Here is a 23,520-nt window from a genome sequence, read left to right as displayed (position 1 = left end):
TAATTATGGTATATATTGAATTCTTTAACCTGTGAGAATGACATGCAAACAGTCTGTTGAATCTACTACTTATCCTTTTAACTATGGGGAGAGACAGGAGTCTTCGATGTATTAGAAAGACTGTTCAGTGGAAAGCATGCATACAGATTGAAAAGAAAAAAAAAGGATTGAAGTAAAGTATCATTCTGCCAGCTATGGCACTGCACTTTTTAAAGTGGATATATGCATGCAGTAACGAAAATGGTCACTGCTTACAGTGCAAAGGCTACATTGGGCTGACCGGTTGTCTCATGGTGTTATGCTGTGGCGAGCGGAGCCAAGATCTGAAGGAGTTGATCAGTCCAATTGATGGCGAGATCACCAAAAGCCTAGAAACGCTTATTCTGGATTCATAAATCTGATTACACAAGATGAGCGAAAATGCTAAAATGGTCTTTGGTCAGACTTAAAAAGGCAGTAAATGAGCACTTTGCAGAATTCATGCTTAATTTCTATTCGCTAGAATACCAGCTCTAAAAGGCAACTAGACAAGAGTGATATTTTTTCAACTGAGGACTGTTAGAAGCCATGGTTAGAAAAGGATTTAGGCAAAGGAGCTTATATCATTAACATTAACAGAACGAGTAACGAATGCATCGAAGGAAAAGAAACTGATCACCAGTAAATAGGCTTCCACTGGCACAAGGGAGCCCGGGCACCTAGGAGGAACATTGCAGGAGATGCAGCCTGCAAGCATTCATAGACCACTTGTGCACCCCTAAAAGCTATAAGGACGGCTTACCATTGACTTCCACACTCAGTGGCACAATCTTCCAATCGTAGGGGTGATCGGTCATCCTGAAAGCCTCGGTGACCACAGTGCGCACCACATCTGAACTGGAGGGGGTAGGAACATTGTCCCGAAAGAGAACGTCGAGCTGTGCAATCACTGAACCATTCCTGGAGAGGGGGGGGGGGGGGGGGGAGAAGAGCAGAATCAATGCCAGGTAATGTGGATGTAGGGTTGCCCCCCCCCCCCCCCTGGTCCAACAGCGCTTGCTTAGTGAAAAGCTGCACGGCTCCAACACTACCAAGAGTGCAAATGCCAGGAATCTTCCAGCAGCCATGAGAAAGACGATGTGGAAAAACAGGATTCAGAGAGGACAGTACAACTCTGCTTCCCAAGCTCTCTCATCCAACAAGGTGGAGCCCAACAATGGAAACAGTCGCCAACACCCATTGAAAGTAATGAAACTGCAGGTCACTTGTTGAACCACAGAGAAGGGATCAGAGCTGGGTGCTACAATCTCATTTTCAGCCTGCCATAGTTTGAATGGCTCACAGAGCCTTAATATTGTAACCCCACCAGTCCACCCCTGAAAAACAGTATCGATATCCTTGTTACACCATCAAGCATCCATCCCCAATAAAGTATTAATACTCTTTGTACACCATCAGAGATTCATCCCCGACAAACTATTATTAACTCTAGTTACACCACCAGCAGTCCATTGCATAAAAAATGCTCTTTAAAAACAGTACTTACACTTTTGCCGCACCATCAGCATACCATCGCTGTGAAGACAGTATTAATACTAGTGTAACCATAAACCCAGTGTAGCCGGGACTAGGGGTGCGGTAGCCGCTGCAGCACCCCATAAAACTTGATCGTTTTGTTCGGAATGAACAACCAAGGGGCCCCTCAAATGTATTATGGTAGAATTTGTTGTGTTTTCAATACATATTAACACTATTAACACCCTCAGCACACAGTCCAACCCGAAAACAGTATTAGCACTCACGCCATTAGTAGTCAATCCCATAATAAAACACAGTATTTACACTCTTATAGCACCATCACCAGTCCATCACAGTGAAAAACTATTACTAATCTTGTAACACCATCCCTCATCTGACAGTGAAGAAATCATTAAGGCCCATAGCAAAATGTGCTCAGTTCAAAGGAAGACAGACTAAGTGTACACCACTCATAGCACCCTCAGTGAAATGCAAGCGAGGTGGCAACTTGTGCAATATACCTGTACAAACAAGGAAACATAGGGTGGAGTGCACAACATACTACGCAGATCCCCATTTTAACTACAGTGCATGCAAAACTTAAGTGAGGGGAAATAATCTTACGGTACTTACAGAAATTCTTTTATTCTCGTCCCCAAAAAGTTACCACCATACTTAGCAGAAAATATATTGTTCATCTGAAAAATAAAATGCAGTGGCAGAGTAAGCATTCATTCTTTGAATGCCTAACAGGCACTATTGGGCGAGCCCTAAAGCGTGGGTTGGGTAAATGGTGGTCACGGAAGAGGACTTCTGTGCAAGAGGATTCTGATGAGCAGAGATGCAACAGGAGCTCGAGCGGCACAGTTGGCCCCATTCTCACTGCATGCCAAGAACAGAAGAATCAAAATGGTGGAGAAGTGTGGCTTAATGGTTCGGGCGGCAGACCCTGATGCAGAGGTCTGGCCCTGGACCAGGGTTCAATTCCCCGCCTCGGCGGGTCTTGAGCTCAAAAAAATTCCACGGACCTGACAATTCTCGCCTCGGTGCCTATTCCAATCATGGAGTCCCACTCTGCAACTCTGGGCAATAGCTTGCTTAATCTCCACAACGGCCCCCACAACGCTAAGGATGCCTGGCCTCCACCTTGGGGGTGCCCAGGAGTGGACACCTCACAGGGAAAGCCAGGATGGGTTCCACAGCGGTATACAAGTATCAATTTACATTTACAAAATGAGGGCAGTTAAGGATTCTTGACATCTAGTCTCATGGGGACCTGATCAATGGCAGTCTTTTCTAGATTAACCACAAACTATGTAGGATTATCCTAATTTGGATTAATTTTTTGGTAAATGTACCTCTTGTGCATACAGTAAAAAAATCGTATTGACTGAGCCCTTGTGGATCAATGTTGGACACTTACAGTAAACAGTGCCATCTGAAGAACAATGAATATGCTTGAATCTATTCTCATCTTGAAGAACGGCCCCATAGAGCTCCATGGGGGAAGAGGATTTCTTGCCACCATTTGAGAAGTGGCAGAGTTAACGAAGACTGCTGGCCTCGACAGACTGGTACTGGTCAATTGAATGTACAGGAGTTACCACATAGACTGGCGAGACTGGCCAGTAGGGCTGGTACAGAATTGATTATGGTGCACCAGACATAGCAAGGGTACACTGGGCCTAATGCAGGCAATGGAAATAGGGAACCCATCCTATTTCATAGAATATAGGAGCTATAATTGGGTTGCGGTGGGAACATAAGACCACTGTCCCTGTTGCACCTTTGATAGCTATGCCACTGCCCGACAAACAACCTAATGTGCCACCTTCCCAGCCCAGTCCTACCAAGACTTCACTGGACTGCAGACCAGTCTCTAATGGGTAGCAAGTAACCCAATTCGCCCTCTATATCTCCGGTGCAATTATTTTCATCTCAAGCTACGGATCCTTGATGCAGCCTAGCCACAATGAATTGCACCACAGCAATCAACATACAATATCAACACATTGTACTGGTCTTCTGCAACTCAGACCCCCTCCACCAAATTTGAAGCAGTACTCAAGCCTGCTTCATGAAACCTACTCCTTCGGGGCTTGTACAATCATGTGCCTCATCTATGCCACACAATCATCATCATTGCCCCTTGCCATGCGGTGGAGCTGGAATAGTCTGGTTACTGAAGTGAGTGGCCATTTGCCCACTCTTATCCCAACGCTCCTTTCGATTCTAGATTTCCCTAGTTTCTGGGGGGTTTGTGTGTGCAAGAAAGAGGTTTGGAAACTAATATTCAAGGATGGGAGTGATTTACTGTGAAGGCCTCAAACTTAAATATTAAATAACTGACAGAGAAATGAAGCAACTTCTACATGTGGCTGCAGGCGGTGTTCACAGGCACTCCCTCTGGGGATCCATTTCTCATCACCAGAATGTCAAGTATAGGAAAAGAGAAAAAAGGTAGAAAAGCAAAACAGGATGAATAAGGTCAAGATAGAAAAACAATGACAAAAGGGATAAAGTAGATATCTTTAAAAACCTGCAAGAGAGCCAGGGAGTCCAGGAAGGTGTTGGAAATGGGCACAATGTAGAGTCATAGTAGGAAGCCTTGGTATTCGGCCATCAAGGCTTCCTAGCTTATTTTTTATATTTAGATTTTAACAAATTAAGCACAGAGCAAGACCCACCTGTTACTTGATATAGTTTCTCCAGGTTCCAACAGATCCTACTCCGAGTAAGACGAATATTTTGCTTGTGGGAGATGTAGTGTTGGTTTGGACAAGAGAGGTTTCTGTGCAGATTAAAAAAATATCCCCTAAACCGTAAACTACAAAGGAGGCGATTTTACGGTTCAAAGGCAACCACAGAAAAGTGGACGCCCATCACCATAATAAACGAACCTTCATGCAGACTACGAGTCATACATAGGTTTTCTGACTGGTGAGCCAATATAAGGATCAGTGGTTGTTTGAAAACCCTACAGGCTAGGAACCATAGAGCAAATGTGTAAAGTGCGGTTACACCGAGATGATGGAGCTGTGCGGTAGGAGTCAGGAGTGGCCATCAAGGAATGCTCAAGGACAAAAGCACCATTTCTAGACTAACACTGATATGGATTTCTTTGTTTGAATTCTTAGCTTGATAATCCGCTAGGCAGTATTAATTGGACTGCTCTTAGTGTGAACTTCAATGACAATGGTATACAAAGTGCAACAAGCTGGGTATGGCATAAATTCATTTTCATTCACTTCCATTTAGAATATGAGGGTTCAACTCGCGGGCCTCCTTGGCAGCACACTCGTGCCAGAGGAAAAAAAAAAAAGTGTATATTCACAACTAGGAGAGTTCTATAAAAGCCCATCCCCTGGTACATGCCCGATTAATTAATTCCTCGGTGCAATGTGCAACCCAACAAGAAAGCAAAACAAGATCAGGCAGGAGGGAGCCCCTCAGAGAACCAACCTCATGCTCCACCAGAAGAGAAGCGTGCGGATCCTGCAAGAAAACGTTTCCCCGCACCGGTGGCATATAGGAACTTATTTCATCGAAGTGCCGTTCTACAGATTTAAAGCAGTGGTCACAAAACGAATCTTGCCTATTACTGAAGCTGTCCAAGTGACACCGCATGGCGTCATCCTAGTAACCAGAAAGGAGCTTTATGCCAATAGCTTACACAGGAGTGGTCTGTTCAATCTTTCAAAAACTATAATGGAGACTATTCCAGGAGCCCCTTTGGGCATAAATGTCTTAGGCAAAATTCCACTCGCATTTTACATTCGGAGATGTGGTTAAAATATCCCCTGGAGTTGGGATGGAATTCACAGCTGTGTGCATAAATACTTCTACTGACCTCTTGAAAGGGTCACAGCCTTCTAGTTTTCACTGGAAATGGGGCTGGACATTAACTACTATGGACAAAGTTGGCAACTGCAGGGTTCATACACCAACCTATGTCCCCATGACATACTTCAACGAGAGGTGAACGATCCTCAGACGTCCGATTGGTCCTGTAAGTAGCCAAGCAATACCTTTGCAGGCTTCATCACTTGATAGAGACCACAAGGACTATCAATACATGTGCTCCCTTCACTAGTTCTGGGCATCTGCTGAAGCTCAGCCTTGTTCCTGGATGTACGTTGCGTTTTGCACCATGCTCTGGACTAACAAAGTTTTGCTCTGCCTAAACCACATCAGGCCCCACAAAACTCGAATAGAAGTAATGGTCTTCATAGTACAAAGCCAAGCTGGTGCCATTCCATTTTCAGCCCTTCGCCTCCGTCCTGAATTGAAGGTAAAGAACATTATGCCCAATGAACTTGGATAAGACGCAATACAATCACTCCGTTTGAATTGCTCCCGTTTCTGTTCACCACACATACAAACCGCTCTAGAAGACAACATTGTAACAATTGCAAACATTAAACCACAACCAGTTACACCAAATATGAACTATTAACAGATACACATCCGATCTCTACATAATCTATTAGAGCTATGTTCTGAGATAGTCCCACTAAATCAGTCCCTTACAGCTACACACTTGAGAAGCCCAATTACTTGTTCTTAAATCGATATTACTCTCCGCTACGGGGATGGTTTCATCGCCCTCTGCCCCAGACTGCCTCTCCGATGCAAAGTCAGGAGATCCTTCAGTTGTCCTCCTCCCTTGACCTTGAACAGTTTCAGGTACTTCCGCATCCCCCAAAAGGCACACTGTCGAATTCTTCTTGTTCAAATTGTAAAGAAATGCAATTCATGTCCCTGGCTTGAACAGACCATTACTTAATCCTGTCAATTTTGCATCTTCGTAACTAATTCAGGACTCTTCCAAAAAAGCTTTCCTTGTTCAGGCATTAAGAGTCCCAGGAGTCACTTAGCCCTGAATGCCAACTACCCACACATTAACCTAGACACTCATGACATTAGATAGGTGGCTGCCCTGAACACGTCCATTTGCAGTTGGATTAATAGAGCTTCAGCTGCTCGATAGCCAAAGAAGATGCACATCCCTCGATGTACTAAACCATCTGAAACCTGGTCTGCTGATTAACTACGTGAGGGAGGCTGACTTAGTATATGGTGCACACTTATTTAGGTGAAGCCCCCAGCACCACTCCAGACAACCCTTTTGGTGATTTTAATAGTTTTAGACAACCCTAGAAAGCTCTCATGGTAGCTGTGGAGAGCAGGCTTCGTCCAGAAGGTGTGTAAAGCAGCTTGTTTTTACTAATCATGCAGTGTAGGTTAAACGAAAAAGAACCACACAGTGCAGTTCTAAAGATAGTTCTTTATTATAAACACTCGTTAACACGTTGGTATATCTCCTTCCCAGAGGTATAATTACAATACACACAATACTTCAACAGTAGAACAGTTAAGTTGCACAAGTACACAGTGGTCGCCAGGGGCAGACCAAATCACACTAATAAAGTGGGATATGAACTGCGACCAAAGTTGAGACTGGACCCAAAAGACTTGGAGGAGCTGTGGACTCAAGGAACCATCCAGGTAAGTACCCAGTAACTTCACGGAGGCCATGTGCAGAGTAGAAACACAGTCGCTTACTCAGTGCAAGTCAGTGGGGAAGTTGCGGTTGCAGTTTTGCAGAAGGACCCTTCCCAGAGGACCCTGAAGAAAGCCCATGGAAGATGTAAGGTTGGACAATCACCCCACCAGTGGATACCCCAGGAACCAGGAGACCTACACCAGGGAAGCTGGTGCATAGGACCCCGAGAATGGAGTGATGCACTGATGGAGCGGGTTAAACAAAATTTTGTATACCCCCCCATTCTGCACGTTTACACTAATGAGAATAATCCATTAATTATAATAAGTAGTAATGTGTTTGTTTGCTATCTAATCAACCCTACTAATGTATGAGTTACACATGGAATGTGCATTTGCATGGCTAAAATATTTTGGAAACCAATATACGTATGCATGCTAACACTAGAAAAATAGAATATTACATGGTATATGTTGCTTTTGTGATGTAATTGTAAGTTGCACCAGATGACATCATTGGGCGAGTATAAACGCTTTAAATGTCGCCAATATGCTAGATAATTACACACATAGGGGAATTAGTGAGGGTTAAACATTTTATTAGTTATTTCCATGTTTTAATTACTGTGTTTGTTTTGCTTAAGTTGACCAATTTGGCCTATGTTAACATGGCCGACTCATGGACGCGACGGAACAGCTACCATTCCACGAGGTTTCCGACTAAGTGCGCATGCTCCAGGCTCAAGAACAAGTGGCCTCAAGATGACCCACGCAGCCTGTACCCTGACAAGGTCACAACTGGACTACTGCCAAGTGCTTTAACAATGGACAATTTCAACAAAACCGGATGGATCATGTCTGACAGTGCGACATCATAGACTTTGGGAAACCGAAACGGACGATCTTAACCATCCAATCAAATTGCCTAAAACGGACTTTTGCTACATTTGGTCATTAATTTCATTATAAAACAAGGTAGAATAGTGAGATGTGTAGCTCCTTTTTTTGGACGATTTTTCTTTTTCCTGACGTTATGCTGACGGAGAGGACGGTGATACTGCAGGACAGCCGTTTCCCTGAAACTTTGACATCCTAAATTGCTGCCCATTTTCCTGATGAACTGAGGACTCTTATACTGATGGGCATTGATCGATGCGGACACGTTTATGGTCCAGACCAATCTTTGGGACTGTAGCGTGACGCATGACGAATTGATTGACTTAAGGGGATGACTAATAGCCAGATTAGGTAACTATGATGTTTTATGGATTGATTAAAAATCTTACTAAAATTTTGCATTACATAAAAATATTGATTAACAAGCAAATGTGTCGGGTTATTTATTATCATCTGAATATAAATGAAAAGGATTAGAATCACTTTTCCAAATTCAACTAAATTGATCCATCGACTAAGTGGAAGGAATATCTTGAGATTTAGGATCAAGGTGTGTTGGATTAAGGATATTCAGTGTATGTTTATGTAAATAGAATTTCATTAGATTATAAGATATTCTTTTCACACCAGCGTTTGGAACATCTATCTCTCCTGTAAGAGCAGAACAAATGAGTGTGTGAGTGTTGGTGTTATTGGCCCCACCAATGAATGTATTGAGTGAAAGCGTTAGTATGTTATCTGGTTTGTGACGAAGGGAGGATAGGAAATTCCATGCTGGAGCAGATGCACCACCGCTTTGTGTAAGAAAGTTCTTGTTCAATAAATCTTATAGTCTTTGTTGAGTTATTTTTCAACAGTCTTATTTCAAAGAAAGTCCATGTTAAGGGAAATTTGTCCGCCAACCCGTTTCATTCCCAACAATGAACTTCTTCAGGGCTGTGAATTGCAATATAAAAATACATAAGTGCATGCATGGCACAGAACTTAAGTGACAGATGTGAGTATGGAAACGGGAAAACAGTGAGGGTAAGGTGATGGGACTGGTAGAGCCTCTATGGCACAAGTAAGAAATTCAGGGGGGAGGACCAAGGATGCGGTGAGGGGTGAACAGAACGGAGCAAGTTGTGGGGAGGAAAAGATAAGTAGTGGTTTATATTAAAGTGAACATACGATTCGTTAGTATGTACGGTTCATTATCACTGCAATGGAAGGTGCCAATAGTGCAAGGTCCTAGTTGGAGGTATAAGGTCACAGAGCATTGTTCTTAGTACGGCACCTAAGTAGCATGAAAGTGCCACCCCAACAAATGCAGGCCCACACCTATTTGATACCAAACACTCATGGCATTTTTTAGTCAAACAAAGGAGATTAGTCTGAGGTTAGCTAAGGAGTTGGGTCCCCGATAAGGAAAAAACAGTAAGAGACGTACATACCATGGAGTTAAGTTGCGTCAAAATATCAGTATGCTTGTACAGTATGGCTGCGTGGGCCTCCGTTATAAGGGCTAGCAAGCAGTAGATCTGGCGGGAGAAAATACCATATGTCAGTACTGGTATACCGCTGAGAATGGACAGGGCGGGGAGAAAGCACCATACGTCAGTACAATTGTACTGCTGAGAATGAGCAGGGTAGCTGCGCAGCGTATACTCGTAGTGTGATGTTATTGAAGGTAGTAGTCGAGTACATAGATGTGTCGGCGGAGGTAAGTGCTGGTGGTGGCCGGATAGTGAGAGGGCGTCCATGTGTGACCAACATCATTCCATAAGACTCGAGTGATTCCCCGCTGGTTCTAGTGGAGAATCTAAGGGTAGGGCAGGAAGAACGTCCTGTAGCGAAAGGGGGCAGAAAGCAAACATTGTGCGCGGTCTGCGGTCTAAACGTGCGCCTCTAGCTGAAAGCTGGCATTTGATCCTCCATTGAATAAAAACTAAACTAGTGCCAAATCTCCTTGTTACCTGTTTCAATTAAGATTCAGAACAAGCAAGTAAAGACCCATTTCTTTCCTTTCACATTTAATCAAGAACTCCTCTCAATGGGGATTCAGACCCACTGCATAATACTAAGTCCACGCTCGTTGCAATGGTGGATGAACTACACTGGGCCCTCGATCAAGGTGGCAATGCAACCTTGACTCTTCTAGCTCCATCCACCGCCTTAGACTCCATGTCCCATGAGGTTCTCCTAGAGCTAGAGGTGGATGGCCACACAACGTGTGTTACATTTCATGCTGCCTTTCAGTGGTAGACCATGCAGGGTTTGAGACTAGAGGAATGACGAGTCTTGGTCCTACCAAAAATCAAGCAGGAGGCCCAAGTATTGCTTGCAGGGGTTGAGTGGCAGCGAAGAGAAGAATTTGAAAGGTCAGAGCAATTCACTACCTTTACGCAATACGATAAAGCATCTCTGCTCTTTGGGGGATGTCATTTTAGGATAAACTGTACTCAAGTGATCAATGTAGTTGAAAGGTGATGTAACATTTCTGAAGTCCGAGATCACCACAACTGAGGACAAATTCAGAGTGATGCATGATCAGGAAAGTGAGCAGAAGAGCTCAGTCTGTTCACTGTAGTCCATCTCTAATACTAGGGTACCGTAGAAACCCGGAAACGGAGCATTATGCATGTTTTTTTTTAAAGTGAGATGCACATCATAACAAGACAATGCTCGCTATGGAGGTTTTAATTATGACAAACTTAGTGACACAAAGCCCGCCATCCAGTTTTATCTAGGGCCATTCCTCCCAGTTTTAGGATTACACAACTGGACAGAAATGTGGGCAGAGGCGAGCCATTGGGTGGGGAGGATGTTTTAGTTTTATTCAGCTATGTCCACTGAGTCCCTCATAGCTACACACTTTTGATGCAGCCCAACTACTTGGACTTGGATCTATGCTATCCCCTTCCCTCTCCGTTACAGGGATTGATTCATCACCCTCTGCCTCAGACTGCTTCTACCATGTAAAGCCAGGTGGTTTCTGCACCCCCACCCGCCTCCGTCGGAGTTTTATATAGCACGAACTTGACCCCAAGGTATCAAAATCAGAGCGCTTTACATGAGCACCAGTTGTGTTACACAAGGACACATTCATTTTTGTTAGGCACGGGGACTTGAGTGTTTTCCCAGAAACACAGGCTGTTGAGCATCATTGCCTAGACTCGAGTCTGGTTCCTCAGGTTTCAGATCGACCGCCCTAACTGTTCTTCAGTTGCGTTCTTCTCTTGACCTTGAACAGTTTCTACAGGTACTTCTGCAAAACCCGAATGTCACACTCTTGGTTTTAGGTTTTCCTCTTGTCCTAATATTAAAGACAGCAAATGCTTTCCCAAGTCTTGGACGGGCCAGTACTTAATCCTGGTTACAGGAATCACTTATCAGCCCTGAATGCAGCCTACCCAAACACTAACCTAGACACTCAGGAAAATAATGCGGTGGTTGCGCTGAACAAGTCAAACTTCAATTAATATGGCTTTGGCTGCTGTGTACCCAAATACAAGGCACATACCTCGATGTACTAAGCCATCTGAACCCTGGTTTGAGGATGACCCACGTGATAAATAAAAGTGTTGGCATAAAGCTAGACAGTATGCAGTGTAAGAAGCACAGCCAGATAGTGTCCTACTGACCAAAACTCATTTTAAAACGATGACTTTATAAGCTAAAGTAGCCCATTATACTTTTGCAATTCAACCATTCATAAGTGCCTCTAAAGAACCTGTAAAAATGAATTCATTCATCCATCTGAACTCTTGCATACGATCTACACAACCCTAAAGGATCTGCATTGACCTAGCTATGAATTTCCATGACAAAGTGTACAATCTGTGCCACTTTTAGAATAAAGATTTGTTAAACTCCGCGAAGCGATCAGTGCCAACTCCATAAAACCATCTGCTTAGTCAATGTAGTTTGATATTTCTTCAGATCGCCTTCAAGATCTATCAGAATCAGAACCACCGTGCGAACCATGTCCCACTCAATTATGGCTATTGACTCTTGCACCGGTCTTCACACTACTTTGCACATCTAGTCTATATTCGGCAGCCGTGGTTCCTCCACCGGGAAGCATGCAGTAGATTCTTGAAGCAAAAAATAAAAACACTATTGGCAATATCTCCCTGCTATCTGTACAAATTAAGATTAGGAACAAGCCCGTCAACCGTTCGAAATCTTTTTTCAAATTATTCAATCCTGCACTCATCTCAGTCGGGATTCAAGCCCTCCGCACTTGTTGCAATGGTTGAGGACCACACAGGGCTCTCGATCAATGTATCCGACTCTTCAGGTTCTATCCACCACTTAAGACATTTCCCACGAGGTTCTCCTACAGCAACTGACCGTTGTAAAAGGAATAGTTGTGGAATGATTATCCACAGCACAACTGCACTCAAGTGATCAAAAACACACTTCTCACTCAAGTACCCCCCTCCCACTCTGTTACTCACGGGATCCCTCGGGCGCCTAGCTGAGCCCCGCACTTTACATTTTCATGACTGCACTGGCACAACCTATTTGATCCTTCAGGTAATTTCTCTACTTGGATTTCAGCATGGACCATAAAATTACAGATATTAAGTAATGCCCAACTGCTCCTGTTAATTGGATGGTCTATAATGTCTGAAAAATAAACTGACAGGACCAAAATGTTAGTCTCAGGGCATAGAGCACTAATTCGATCTGGGTGGACCGCCCATGGCCCTTTAATTTGGGGTCCCTCCACTTCCACAAATGTGATAAAAATCTAGGTTTCCACCTTTATGACCAGCATTTATTTCCCCTCGGATTAATATAGCTATTTCTACTGTTCAGTTTCAAAGTTTTGAAAATATCTTCTGCCTCTTGACAAACTGCTTGCTCAAGCCTTTATCTTTTCAAGGCTTGATTATTGCAATTGTGCTTCGATGGTGGATGAACTACACTGGTCCTCTTAATTTATCATCACGTACAATGACTTCAGAATTTATCTATGCATCTGATATTTGGTCTTGACAAGAGTAGACACTGCTCCCTTTATAGGTGTGCTGCCCACTGGCTCCCGGTTAAGAGGAGGATTTCTTTTAAATCCCAGGGGTTTAGTTCACTGAACTGCAAATCTGGGCCAGGTTGATTTAAAATGGTACATTTAACATGTATCCCCCGGGGCGTGGCTTCGGAGCCGTTGGTGATGGCCGCTGCTTTCGGGAGCTCCGCGGCAACGTAGACAGCGGAGAGTTTCCAGGCTTCTTTTCCTCTGTATTGGACCGCAGAAATCGGCATGTCCTTCGTCGGAATACCTCAGCTATCGATGTGAGGATTTGCGGAGAGTTTCCATGCCGTTGAGGTGATTTTATATCGGAAAATGCTGTCAGTCAGAACAGCGGCCGCCATTTTGTTTTCTGTGACGATATTTTCCTGATGCATTCGTTGCCTTTTTATCAGTGCCATTCACTACAGGATTTCTACTATAACATATGAACAAAGGTTTTTCTTCATTTGCGTTGTAACTTCCTTGTCTTCTTTGTGACAATTATTGGAGTACCTCCTGCAGAAGCTTTTTTCTTCATTTTTCTTTTTCTTTTCATCATCGCTTTGTTGCGGATTTCCTCTAACTTTGACAAGTATTGCTATCCGAATCATCTCTCCTTGTGACCGTCTCTTCCATCACCAAAAGAGACTTTGTCTTCCTTCTCTTCATGGCAATGCCGCGTGGTGCTCGTAGTGATGCTCGTACTGGGGCTCACCAAGCTATCTCCCCGCCACTGGCTGATAACCCTTTTAATGTCCTACGAGATAATATGGATGAAGCTCCCCCGGAATCCTCTGACCCTAAAACCTCCTCCTCGGCGGATACTCGCCCCAAACAACTCTCCAAACTACCAGCAGCTTCGCCCTCTGGCAAGCGGGTAAAAATTAACCCTCCTTCTCCTACTAATCCACCCTCTTCAGTCTCTATGGAGCTTCTCCTTGATGAAATTCGTGCTCTGAAGCCTTATATGGAGGAAACTAATTTGCGCTTACAAAGCCTTGAAGACAATTGGTCTCACACCATCCAGAGAGTTGTGGCCCTTGAACAAAGAGTTGACGCGTCTGAGGATACCATGCATCAAGTCCCCATTTTACATACAGAAATTGATAGTCTTAAACAGCAAATCGAACAATTGGAAAACCGCAACAGGCGCAACAACCTGCGTATTTATGGTTTGGTTGAAGGCCTTGAAGGTTCTAATCCAATTTCATTTGTCATTCTTACCTTCTCTTCTTGGTCTTCCTGAATCTCCTCCTTTGAACATTCAACGCGCTCATCGCTTGGGCCGGATGTCTGCTTCTTCCTCCTCTTCAGCGAGACCTAGAGGTACTATCTTATATTTTCTGGAGTATACTGACCTGCTCAAGGTACTCCAAGCTGCCAAACAAAAAGGAAAGATTTCTTGGCATGGCTCCAACCTATTTTTTACTCAGGACTATGCCAAAGTGACTGCAGACCGTCGGAAAAGGTTCTTGGAAATGAGACCTGCTCTTCGAAGTCTTAATGCTAGATATGGCCTTTTTCATCCATGCCTTTTTAAAGTGACATATAACAACAAGACTATCTTATGAAGATCCGGCTGCTCTCCAACAATTTTTGAATACTTGTCGTCATGAGTCTATGGATGTTTCCAGATTGTAACTTTTGTTTTCTTCATGTAGATTGTTTGCTGTTTTACTGTATCTGGTTCGAATGTTCCGCATTGTTAACATTTGCATTTTGTCTTTTTCCCTTTAGTTTTGGATATTTGGGCCCCTCTATGTTATCCTCTTCAATTTTCCTGGATGACGTCCTCCCTGTCGTTGTTGCCCTGTGGTTTCCCGTTCGGCGTTCCATTTCCCTGATGTGGTTCCAACACCCTCATTCTTTCTTGTTTTCCTGTGGTATGTCTTTTGCCATTGTGTTCTTACGTATATGGAATTGGTTGATTTTGCTTTGTTGTTCTCTTCTCTTTATTCTATTCTCTTCTTTTGCTCCTTTCTTCTTTCACCACCGTTGTTTCATTCTTTTTCTATTTACTCTTACCTCTTGCTCTTTTCTTTCTCTATCTTTCTTTTTATCCATTTACTTCAATCTGTTTTTTACCTCTTTTTTTCACCTGTTGATTCCCATTTTCTTCCTGTGTTTCATTCTCGTTTTCTTTGTACTCTTGGATTTTCTTCCCTTTTCAATGCAATGTGTTTATGGCGGTTCCTTGGTTGTATTTATTAAATTATGTATCTGCTTTTCTTTCTTCTCCTTGCAATGTTTTGTTGCTCCTTCTCTTACTAATGTAAGGATTACTATCCCGTTTTTCTCTACTTATGCTTTTCTGTTTTTCTTTTATTTACATTTTCTTCCTTATCTGTGAAGGTCTTTGAATATTTTATCCTGGAATGTTAAAGGTCTTGGGTCACCTATTAAACGCCAAAGAGTTTTGTCTCATGTAGCAAATTTAAAAGGGGATATTGTTTTATTACAAGAAATTCATGTTAAAGATACGGAAATTCCTAAGTTACGTCGTAATTGGGTTGGTCATGTTTTTGCCTCTCCTGGGTCTGGGAAGCGCAATGGTGTCGCCATTTTATGCCATAAGAGGTTAGATGTTCAGCTTGTCAATCAAGATAATGATGCAGATGGTAGGTGGGTAGCAGTTTCTCTGTTGATTAATAAAATTCCTCTGACTATTATTAATATTTATGCTCCCACTGTTCCAGATAAAGTCTTTTGGCCCCATATTCTTTCCCGGCTCATGCAAGTCACTGATGATTATCTGATTTTGGGTGGTGACTAATATGGTTATAGACCCCTTTTTGGACAGAAGATCTGATTCTAGGTTCTCCCCCTCCCACATGCATTCTTTGTTTACCTCCACTATTTCCCAAAGAGCCCTTGTTGATTCGTGGAGGCTTTGCCACCCTACCCTTAGAGAATACACTTTTTACTCACCTCCTCATTCCTCCCAGTCCCGATTAGATTATATTTTCATTTCCAAAGCCCTTACTCAACTTATTACTCACTCAGACATAGGTTCGATCTTAATTTCTGATCACGCTCCAGTCTCTTTAAGTCTGGAATTACTCCCCCCCCCCCCCCCCGTGAAAGGCATTAGGAGATGGAGGTTTAATTACTCTTTTATTGGACCCACAGTTTACACCAGCCTTTATGGATTTTGCCTCTTCATTTTTTGTGGACAATGACTCGCCTCAGTTAACCCCTTCCCTTATTTGGGATACATTTAAAGCCGCTTCTAGAGACTTCATTATTACATTTGTTGCCCGTAAGCGTCGTAAAGCCTCTCAATCTACTCATTTGCTTAACGCACAAATTAAACAACTAGAACACTCCTTTTACCTCTATAAGAACCAATCTGACCTGGATAATCTTATCAAGGCTAAGCTCTCCTTTAATAAAATTTCTACTGATTCTGCCAATTTATTTTTACTTAAGTCTAGTGCTAAATATTACACTGCCCAAAATAAAGCCGGTAATCTTTTAGCTAGATACCAAAGTCAAGAAGGAGCGTACTAAAATTGAATCCATTGTTACCTCCTCTAATGTTGTGGTTCATAAAGACGAGGATATTTTGGCTGAATTTACGGATTTTTACCAACGTTTATATACTCCGGAATCCTCTCCGGTCTTATCCGAAATTACTCGATACTTATCCTCCATTGCTCCACCTTCCTCTTCAGAGGTTGATTTCTCCCCTTTAGAAGCCGACATCACGCACAAAGATATTCTGGAGGCTATTCAAGTTCTAAAGAGGGGTAAGGCTCCTGGCCCCGATGGGTTTACTATAGAATTTTATTCCCATTTCTCCTCCTTACTTCTTCCAAGAATTCACCATCTATTCTCATCCTTTATAACATCTCAAAAAACTGACGGTACCTTTCAGGAAGCCCTTATTTGTCTTCTCCCCAAAGATGGTAAAGATCACACCTTCTGTAAGAACTATAGGCCCATTTCTTTAATTAATTTAGATTACAAAATTTTTGCTAAGATCCTTGCACTTCGTTTAGAAAAAATTCTTCCACAACTAATCGCCAAAGAACAGTGTGGATTTATCAAAGGACGTCACTTGTCTGACAATACCCGTCTTTTCTTTAATGTCTTAAGTAAATCTCATTCTCATAAGACGTCATTGGCAGCTATTGCATTGGACGCTGAGAAAGCTTTTGATAGAGTCAACTGGCAATTTATTTTTTCTTCCCTTTCTTGGTTTGGTTTCGGCCCTAAGTTTCTTTCTTATGTCTCAATGCTCTATTCTTCACCTAGGTCCTTTATTTTGGCCAATGGCCTTGTCTCTTCCTCCTTTCCTCTTCTTCGTGGTGTTCGGCAGGGTTGTCCGCTTTCTCCGCTCCTATTTATATTAGCATTAGAACCTTTTTTAACTAAAATTCGTATGAACGCTGATATTTCTGGTTTCCCTTATGGTTCTACACAGTTAAAGATCTCTGCATATGCAGATGATATTTTGTTATTTCTCTCGAATCCTCATACGTCTCTCCCAGCATTTTTATCAGAAGTTTCGAACTATGCATCAGTGTCTGGCTATAAGCTTAATGTAGACAAGTGCGAAATCCTTCCTCTTAATAAATTCGGTTTTCATGCCGATTTCTTAACTTCTTCCTTCAACTGGAGCCCAAACAAAATCAAATATCTTGGTCTTTGGTTTACACCTTCTATTAAAGACACTGTGGCTTTGAATTTTAAAAATTTACTAGCAGCTCTTACTGCTTCTACGAAACAATGGCATCCTTTGTTCTTATCTTGGTGGGGTAGATTAGATTCTATCAAGATGATGCTGGTACCATTAGTCTTATTTCTCTTGTCGAATCTTCCGAATCACATTCCTAAGTTTTATTACAAGAATATCTATTCCGTATTATCTAAATTTTTATGGCAAAACAAAACTGCCAGAATGTCTTTTTCTAGACTTAAGTCTCCTAAGCATTTAGGTGGTGTCAATTTTCCTGACTTTTCCTCAAATCATACTTCCTTTTTTCTAACTCATTCTGCTTCTTTCATTTCTGATCATACTCCAGACCCCTCTTCTTGTCCTTTGTGGGTAGAGGTTGAAACTTCCTTTTTTCAGCCCTTTGCGTTTGAGTTTCATTGTCACAAGTTCCAAAGAAATTTTCTCTTCCTATTCAACATGTTTGCAAGACCTTTCAACCTATTATTTTGCATAACCTGGATGACCGTGCCCGTTTTTTACAATCTCCTATTTGGTATAACTCTTATCAAGATTAAAAATAGATCTATTTTATGGAATGATTGGCTATCTCTAGGTCTTAAATGGACTCATCAACTCTTTCATGATGGTTCTTTTATCCCCTTTTCTGTTCAAAATCATTTCTCTCTCCCCCTCTCCTCTTATCCCAAATATATTCTATTAAGAACGGCGGCTCAAGCTGCTTTTGATGCTCTTACGGGTACATCCATTCAATATAACTCTTCTCTCATTTCCTTACCATTTTTACATTCTTCTCCATATGCGTCTCAAATTTACAAACAATTACGAGATTCGTCTGCCCATCGAGTGAAATCTGCTGTGGAATGTGCTTGGGAATCAGATTTAGATGACTGTTTTCCGTTTACTACCTGGGATAACATTTGGATCAAAGTAAGGAAATCTAGAGCGGCAAATACAACTCAAACTATTTTTTATATACAATAGACTTTTAATCACCCCCACATAAATTACACCACATTGATCCTTCTATCTCATCCATCTGTTGGTCCTGTTGGGCTTTAGTGGCTGATCTTAAACATATGTTGTTTACTTGCCCTGCTGTTCACCTTTTTTGGGGCAAAGTTTGGCAACAAATCAATTCCATTTTTTCCACCAATTTCCCCTTTTCTCTTTCTCATATTTTTCTCGGGAGTCTCTCACAAGTGTGGTCCTCCTCCAACACTGATACCTCTATTGTTGATCTCCTTCTTGCTGTGGCATTTCAACAAATCACGAAAGCTTGGAAGGATACCTCCCTTATTTCCTATCAAGCATGGTGGTATGGGGTTTGTTATAACCATAGACTAGATAGAGCTTATGTCCACCCTATTTCCCTTGCGATTAAAAGGGACTTATTATGGTTACCCATTACCTCTTTTTTGAATTTGTCTGCCCAACCCATTCCCTTACATAATCCTTGCAGGGAGGAAGTACCTAAACCTCCTTGATGTTCTTGTTATTATTAATAATTCTGATAGCATTAATGTATGAAATTTGCCAATTTGTTCTCTTGTTGAATATTAATTCCTGTATTATGAAATCATATTTTTTCTTTATACTGCCAATTATTTAATATATTGTTGTAATATGTTTGATGATATCCCTTTTTCTTTCCTTCTTTTCTTCTCTTTCTCTTTACTTCTTTTTATTGTTCTGAAATGTTTTACATTGTATTTTTTTTACCTCAAATGTATATTATTGTATTGCAACTTTTTCGTTCTTCAATAAAATCCTCTTTAAACTGTAACCTGTATCCCCCACCGCGCTCACTTCGCTCTGCGTCTGAAAAAACATAAAATGTCTAGGATTTCTTGTTGCGAGGCCGTGCATTCTGCTGGCTTGCCGCCAACCTATGGAATGATCTTCCTCACACACAATCATTGATCATCACCAGGCCTTCTGGAAATTTTGTAAAACCGTCCTCCATGATTAACTTTGCAAGCCCCCTATGAGGGCGGTCTTGTATTGGCTCTCAGTGCAAGGATCTCTAAATAAATCAGTCTGGGCTCTAAATAACACTAACATAACATGTACGAGCAGTCCCTTCACTCTAGTTGCACTTCCTTTCAGAATACATCTTAATGAAATGAGCTTCCTGCAGAACATTACTTTATCATGGCCAGGCAACCACTGTTGAAAGAGAAACAAAGAAATGCTCCAATGGAGTCCATCTCTGGTCTCCAAATATGGTGCTGCTGCTACTGGAGGAGGTGAAGCATGAATGCAGCAGCATTGTCTGGTAGGCTATGTGTGGTGAGATGGGGAGAAGCCCTTTACTCTATGCAGTCTTTTCCAGAAGTATACGAAACCAATATTGTAGAAAGAAGATTTCTAACAGAGTATGATGAAGCTCTTATTCTTTCTTAAACCAGGGATAGTCTCTCCAGAGCGTAAAGAGTATCGACTAACCGGACTCGATGGACATCTGGAACAAACTCCTCCTCAGCATTAAACGAAGCCCGACACTGCACCTAGTCAGTATCGACCTCAAAACCTGGCTCTTCGGATGACCACAGAACTGTCTGCATCCCATGTGCCCCCGCTCAGCGCCTTGGTGAGTAGTGCGCTTTATAAATCCCTGATTGACATTACAAATATTTACAAAACTATTAGCAAGTATACCAAAAGGAAGGTTGTAAACACTGATCCACAAACAGCTGACAGAATTCATTAGAGAGAAATTAGTAGAATAATTTGAAAAATGTTAAGCAAATGCTACAGTGTTGGAAACTGTTCCAATCCAATAGCAACTATAAACACAGAAGTTGAAAAAGCCTAGGATCACAACATGGGAGGCATTGTGGCTCACCCTTCAATGCATGAATTTTGAAGAAACTGTTAGGGAAGCATTGCAGGCTTTATAGAATAAAGTTATAGTAGGAGTTGATGAAGTTCTGTATTTCTGGCCAATTGTCAAAAGGAAGTGGAACAAGGTTGCCCTCTTACCACTACTAAATATAGCATTTAAACCTCGGGGTAGTTGCAACATAAGAGGATTTCATGAGTCAAATGTGCACATTTGAATCTAGATTTAAAACCAACTTTAGGTTATGAAAGAAAATTGTAGTTGGGGCGGCCGCGAGTTCCTAACGCTCCGTCCGACATCGCTTCGTTATCCGACAAAATTATCCTTTCATCGTGCCATTCATGCTGGAAAAGTGCAGAACCAGAAGGGCGAAGAGCTGAAGACTCCATAAAGCACTAACAAAAGACTTATAAATAAAAGAAAACGGAGCCGGCACCGAGGTGAGGAATGCGACCTACATAACATTCGACCGCGCGGAGGCAGGGCGCCGCAGACTGAGGCCCCCCCCAAACTGGAGCAGACGCCTCTGACTGGGGAAAGCAACACGCCAGAAGGCAAGAGCAATAATAATCCTGCTAGACCCCCGGATAAGGTCACACAAATGGCGCACTTGGAGGCAGAAGCATGCCCACATAGCTACCACGGAGCAGCCCCCACTGGAGCTGGGGCTTCACCGTGGACGCTGCGAGCCGTTTCAAGCACGGAGAAGTGAACCGCGCGGAGGCCTACTACAGCATGCGCTCCTCAAGCCAGAGCCCAAGCTGGTGAGTGGACGGCAGAGCGGATCCCAGCTGCGGCCCTGCTGGCAGGGAGAGATAGGCAGTCACCGGGGAGGAGACCGTGGCCCACGCGGGAAACTCAAAGGCCGCGCATAGAGAAACTCAAGCTGCCACGGGGTAGCCAGCAAGACCGGCAGTAGTAAACCGAAGAGACGCTGGGGTGCCCAGCTTTGAGAGCCCCCCCCCCAAGGGCAGCGCAAGGACGGAAGAGAACCACAGAGGCCCCACCTGCACGGCGACAGATCCACGAGTCACAGCCAAGGGGGAGAACGCGGACTTACCCCAACTGCTGGTGTGTGCCACAGTAGATGGAAGCCGTAGCCGCGGACAACGGCAGAATCTGCTCTGCCCAAGACCCCACAACCACGCTGCAGGAGTGGACGCAGTGAGATGAAGGCCCGTTTCACCGGGAATGGTCACATGTAGTCGGGCTCAAATACAGCAGCCCTCGCCAGAGATGGAGCTCCCCTGCTGACGATATGCGCCGATCCAAGCCCGGAGGAGTAGATTGCACGGAGGCCAACCACAGCGTGCGATCCTAGAGACGAAGCGCAACCTGGTGAGTGCGGCGAAACTGACCCCTGCTGCGGCCATGCAAGCGAAGAGGGATAGGTAATCCCCGGGGAAGAGGCAAAGACCTGTGCGAGAACTACCACCAAGGCCGCGCATAGACTATCTGGAACCGCCACGAGGTGGCGGGCAAAACCTGCAGAAGTAAACTGAGGTGGGACACTGGGGGTGGCCTGCTTCAGAAGATCCCCCATCGGCAGCACGAGGGCAGCAGAACCTCAGAGACCCCCACTTGCACAGCGCTGAGACCCACGAGTTGCAGCCCAGGGGGAGGATACAGACTGACAACTGCTGGTGTGTGCCACAGGGGGTTGCAGCCGTAGCGGCAGATATCTGCAGAAACCGCTTGACCTACGACCCCACAATCACGCTACAGGGCACAGAGACCTGAAGGCCTGTTAAGTCAGGAATATGCACATGTAGTCTGGCTCAGGCGCAGCTGCCAGTCAAGTGCGGCAATATTACAGAGGTGGAGGACAACACATGCGGCAAGCACCCGCAGACACAAGCGCTGGCAAAGACACGAGCTGTCCAGCTCTGCAGAGAAACGTAAGCAAAAGGAGCATCAGCCTGCTGCTGGGATGCATTGCGGCCCAGCACCCATGCCGGAACCCACATAGTCCACGCAACAGGAGGCGTTACAGACCGGAGACTGCCAGACGCCTGGGTAGCCGACCTGAGGCACGGCTGAGGAAGTTGAAGAGCCGCTGTGAAAAAGACCACACTCCTCTTGACGCGACATCATACGAGACTGTGCAGAATCCAGCGGACTGGTCAACACGTACGGCTCTGGTGGCGAACACTGGACTGGCTCTGGGTCCTATGCCATTGCCAGACACCTGCCACGAACACCAACGCTCCAAGCCGGGTTGTGTAACTCTTGGAAATCAAGGGAAACAGACGTCTGCTGGGCGTGAATGCCTACTGCGCAGCAACTAGTGATCGGTCGCATATGTGCCAACATGCAGCAAGGTGCGTTGCGTACAGGTAGCTCAGAACCTCTGCACACAGGAGGAGACAGCGGAACCGCCAACTGCAGCACTAGCAGCCAAAATAGATTCAGTACTTGCGGCAGTGGAACGGATTGGCACCGAACTGGAGCAAACCAGAACCGCTCTGGAGTCACGGATCGACAAGTTCACTTCTGACTTCACCCTACTACACGGGGACCACCGTAAACTGGCTGAGAAAGTCACCCTACACAGCCAGACATGCAAGGAGCTTCAACCACTTACCCAAAGTCACACCGCTGCCCTACAAGACATTGATCGTATGCATACGCTGGAAGATAAAGTTTAAGACGCGGAAGAGCGTTCCCCCTTAACATTCGCGTAGTGGGCCTCCCAGAGGGAAAAGAGGGATGGAACCCAGAACTCTACGTGGACTACGGGACACACTACCCCAGGGAATACTGTCACCACAGTTTGCAGTTGAGGGCGCACCAAGTGCCAACGCAGAAAACTCCGCCAGGAGCCCGACCGCACCAGTTTCGCTTTAAACTCATGAACTATAGAGACATAAATGCAGTGCTGTGTTAAACTCGAAAACTAGCCAACCTCAAAGTGAGTGGAAGCCAGGTTATGATGTTCCCAGACTATACAGCGCAAGTGCAGAGGTGCAGAAGCACCTACACGGCTGTGAAGCGCTAGCTTTGAGAACTGGAATTGCCCTACTCCCTACTATTCCCCACCAAGCGGAGTAGTGAAAAGGAGAGGTTCGCTTCTTTGACACCCAGCAGAGACATGGG

General features: G+C 43.9%; 1 protein-coding gene and 1 long non-coding RNA gene across 4 annotated transcripts in view; one reads left to right on the top strand and one right to left on the bottom strand.

Moving 5' to 3' along the window:
* Positions 1–23,520, top strand: part of LOC146860053 (uncharacterized) — a 206,664-nt gene that overhangs the window by 63,314 nt on the left and 119,830 nt on the right. The window contains exons 3-4 of the long non-coding RNA XR_014978780.1: positions 14,639–14,784; positions 19,991–20,172. This is a non-coding gene — a long non-coding RNA (uncharacterized LOC146860053). The remainder of the gene's footprint in view (positions 1–14,638; positions 14,785–19,990; positions 20,173–23,520) is intronic.
* Positions 1–23,520, bottom strand: part of LOC146860054 (uncharacterized) — a 300,404-nt gene that overhangs the window by 163,288 nt on the left and 113,596 nt on the right. For all 3 annotated transcript variants that reach the window (XM_085643828.1, XM_085643827.1, XM_085643829.1), the window contains 2 exons: positions 2,131–2,195; positions 782–939 (listed from right to left, as the gene is read on the bottom strand). In XM_085643828.1, the coding sequence (XP_085499954.1) occupies positions 782–939; positions 2,131–2,195 (223 nt within the window). The remainder of the gene's footprint in view (positions 1–781; positions 940–2,130; positions 2,196–23,520) is intronic.

This window comes from Triturus cristatus, chromosome 3_1 (assembly GCF_964204655.1).
Source record: "Triturus cristatus chromosome 3_1, aTriCri1.1, whole genome shotgun sequence".
Classification (NCBI taxonomy): Eukaryota; Metazoa; Chordata; class Amphibia; order Caudata; family Salamandridae; genus Triturus; species Triturus cristatus.
This window is presented reverse-complemented; position numbering and strand designations above follow the sequence as displayed.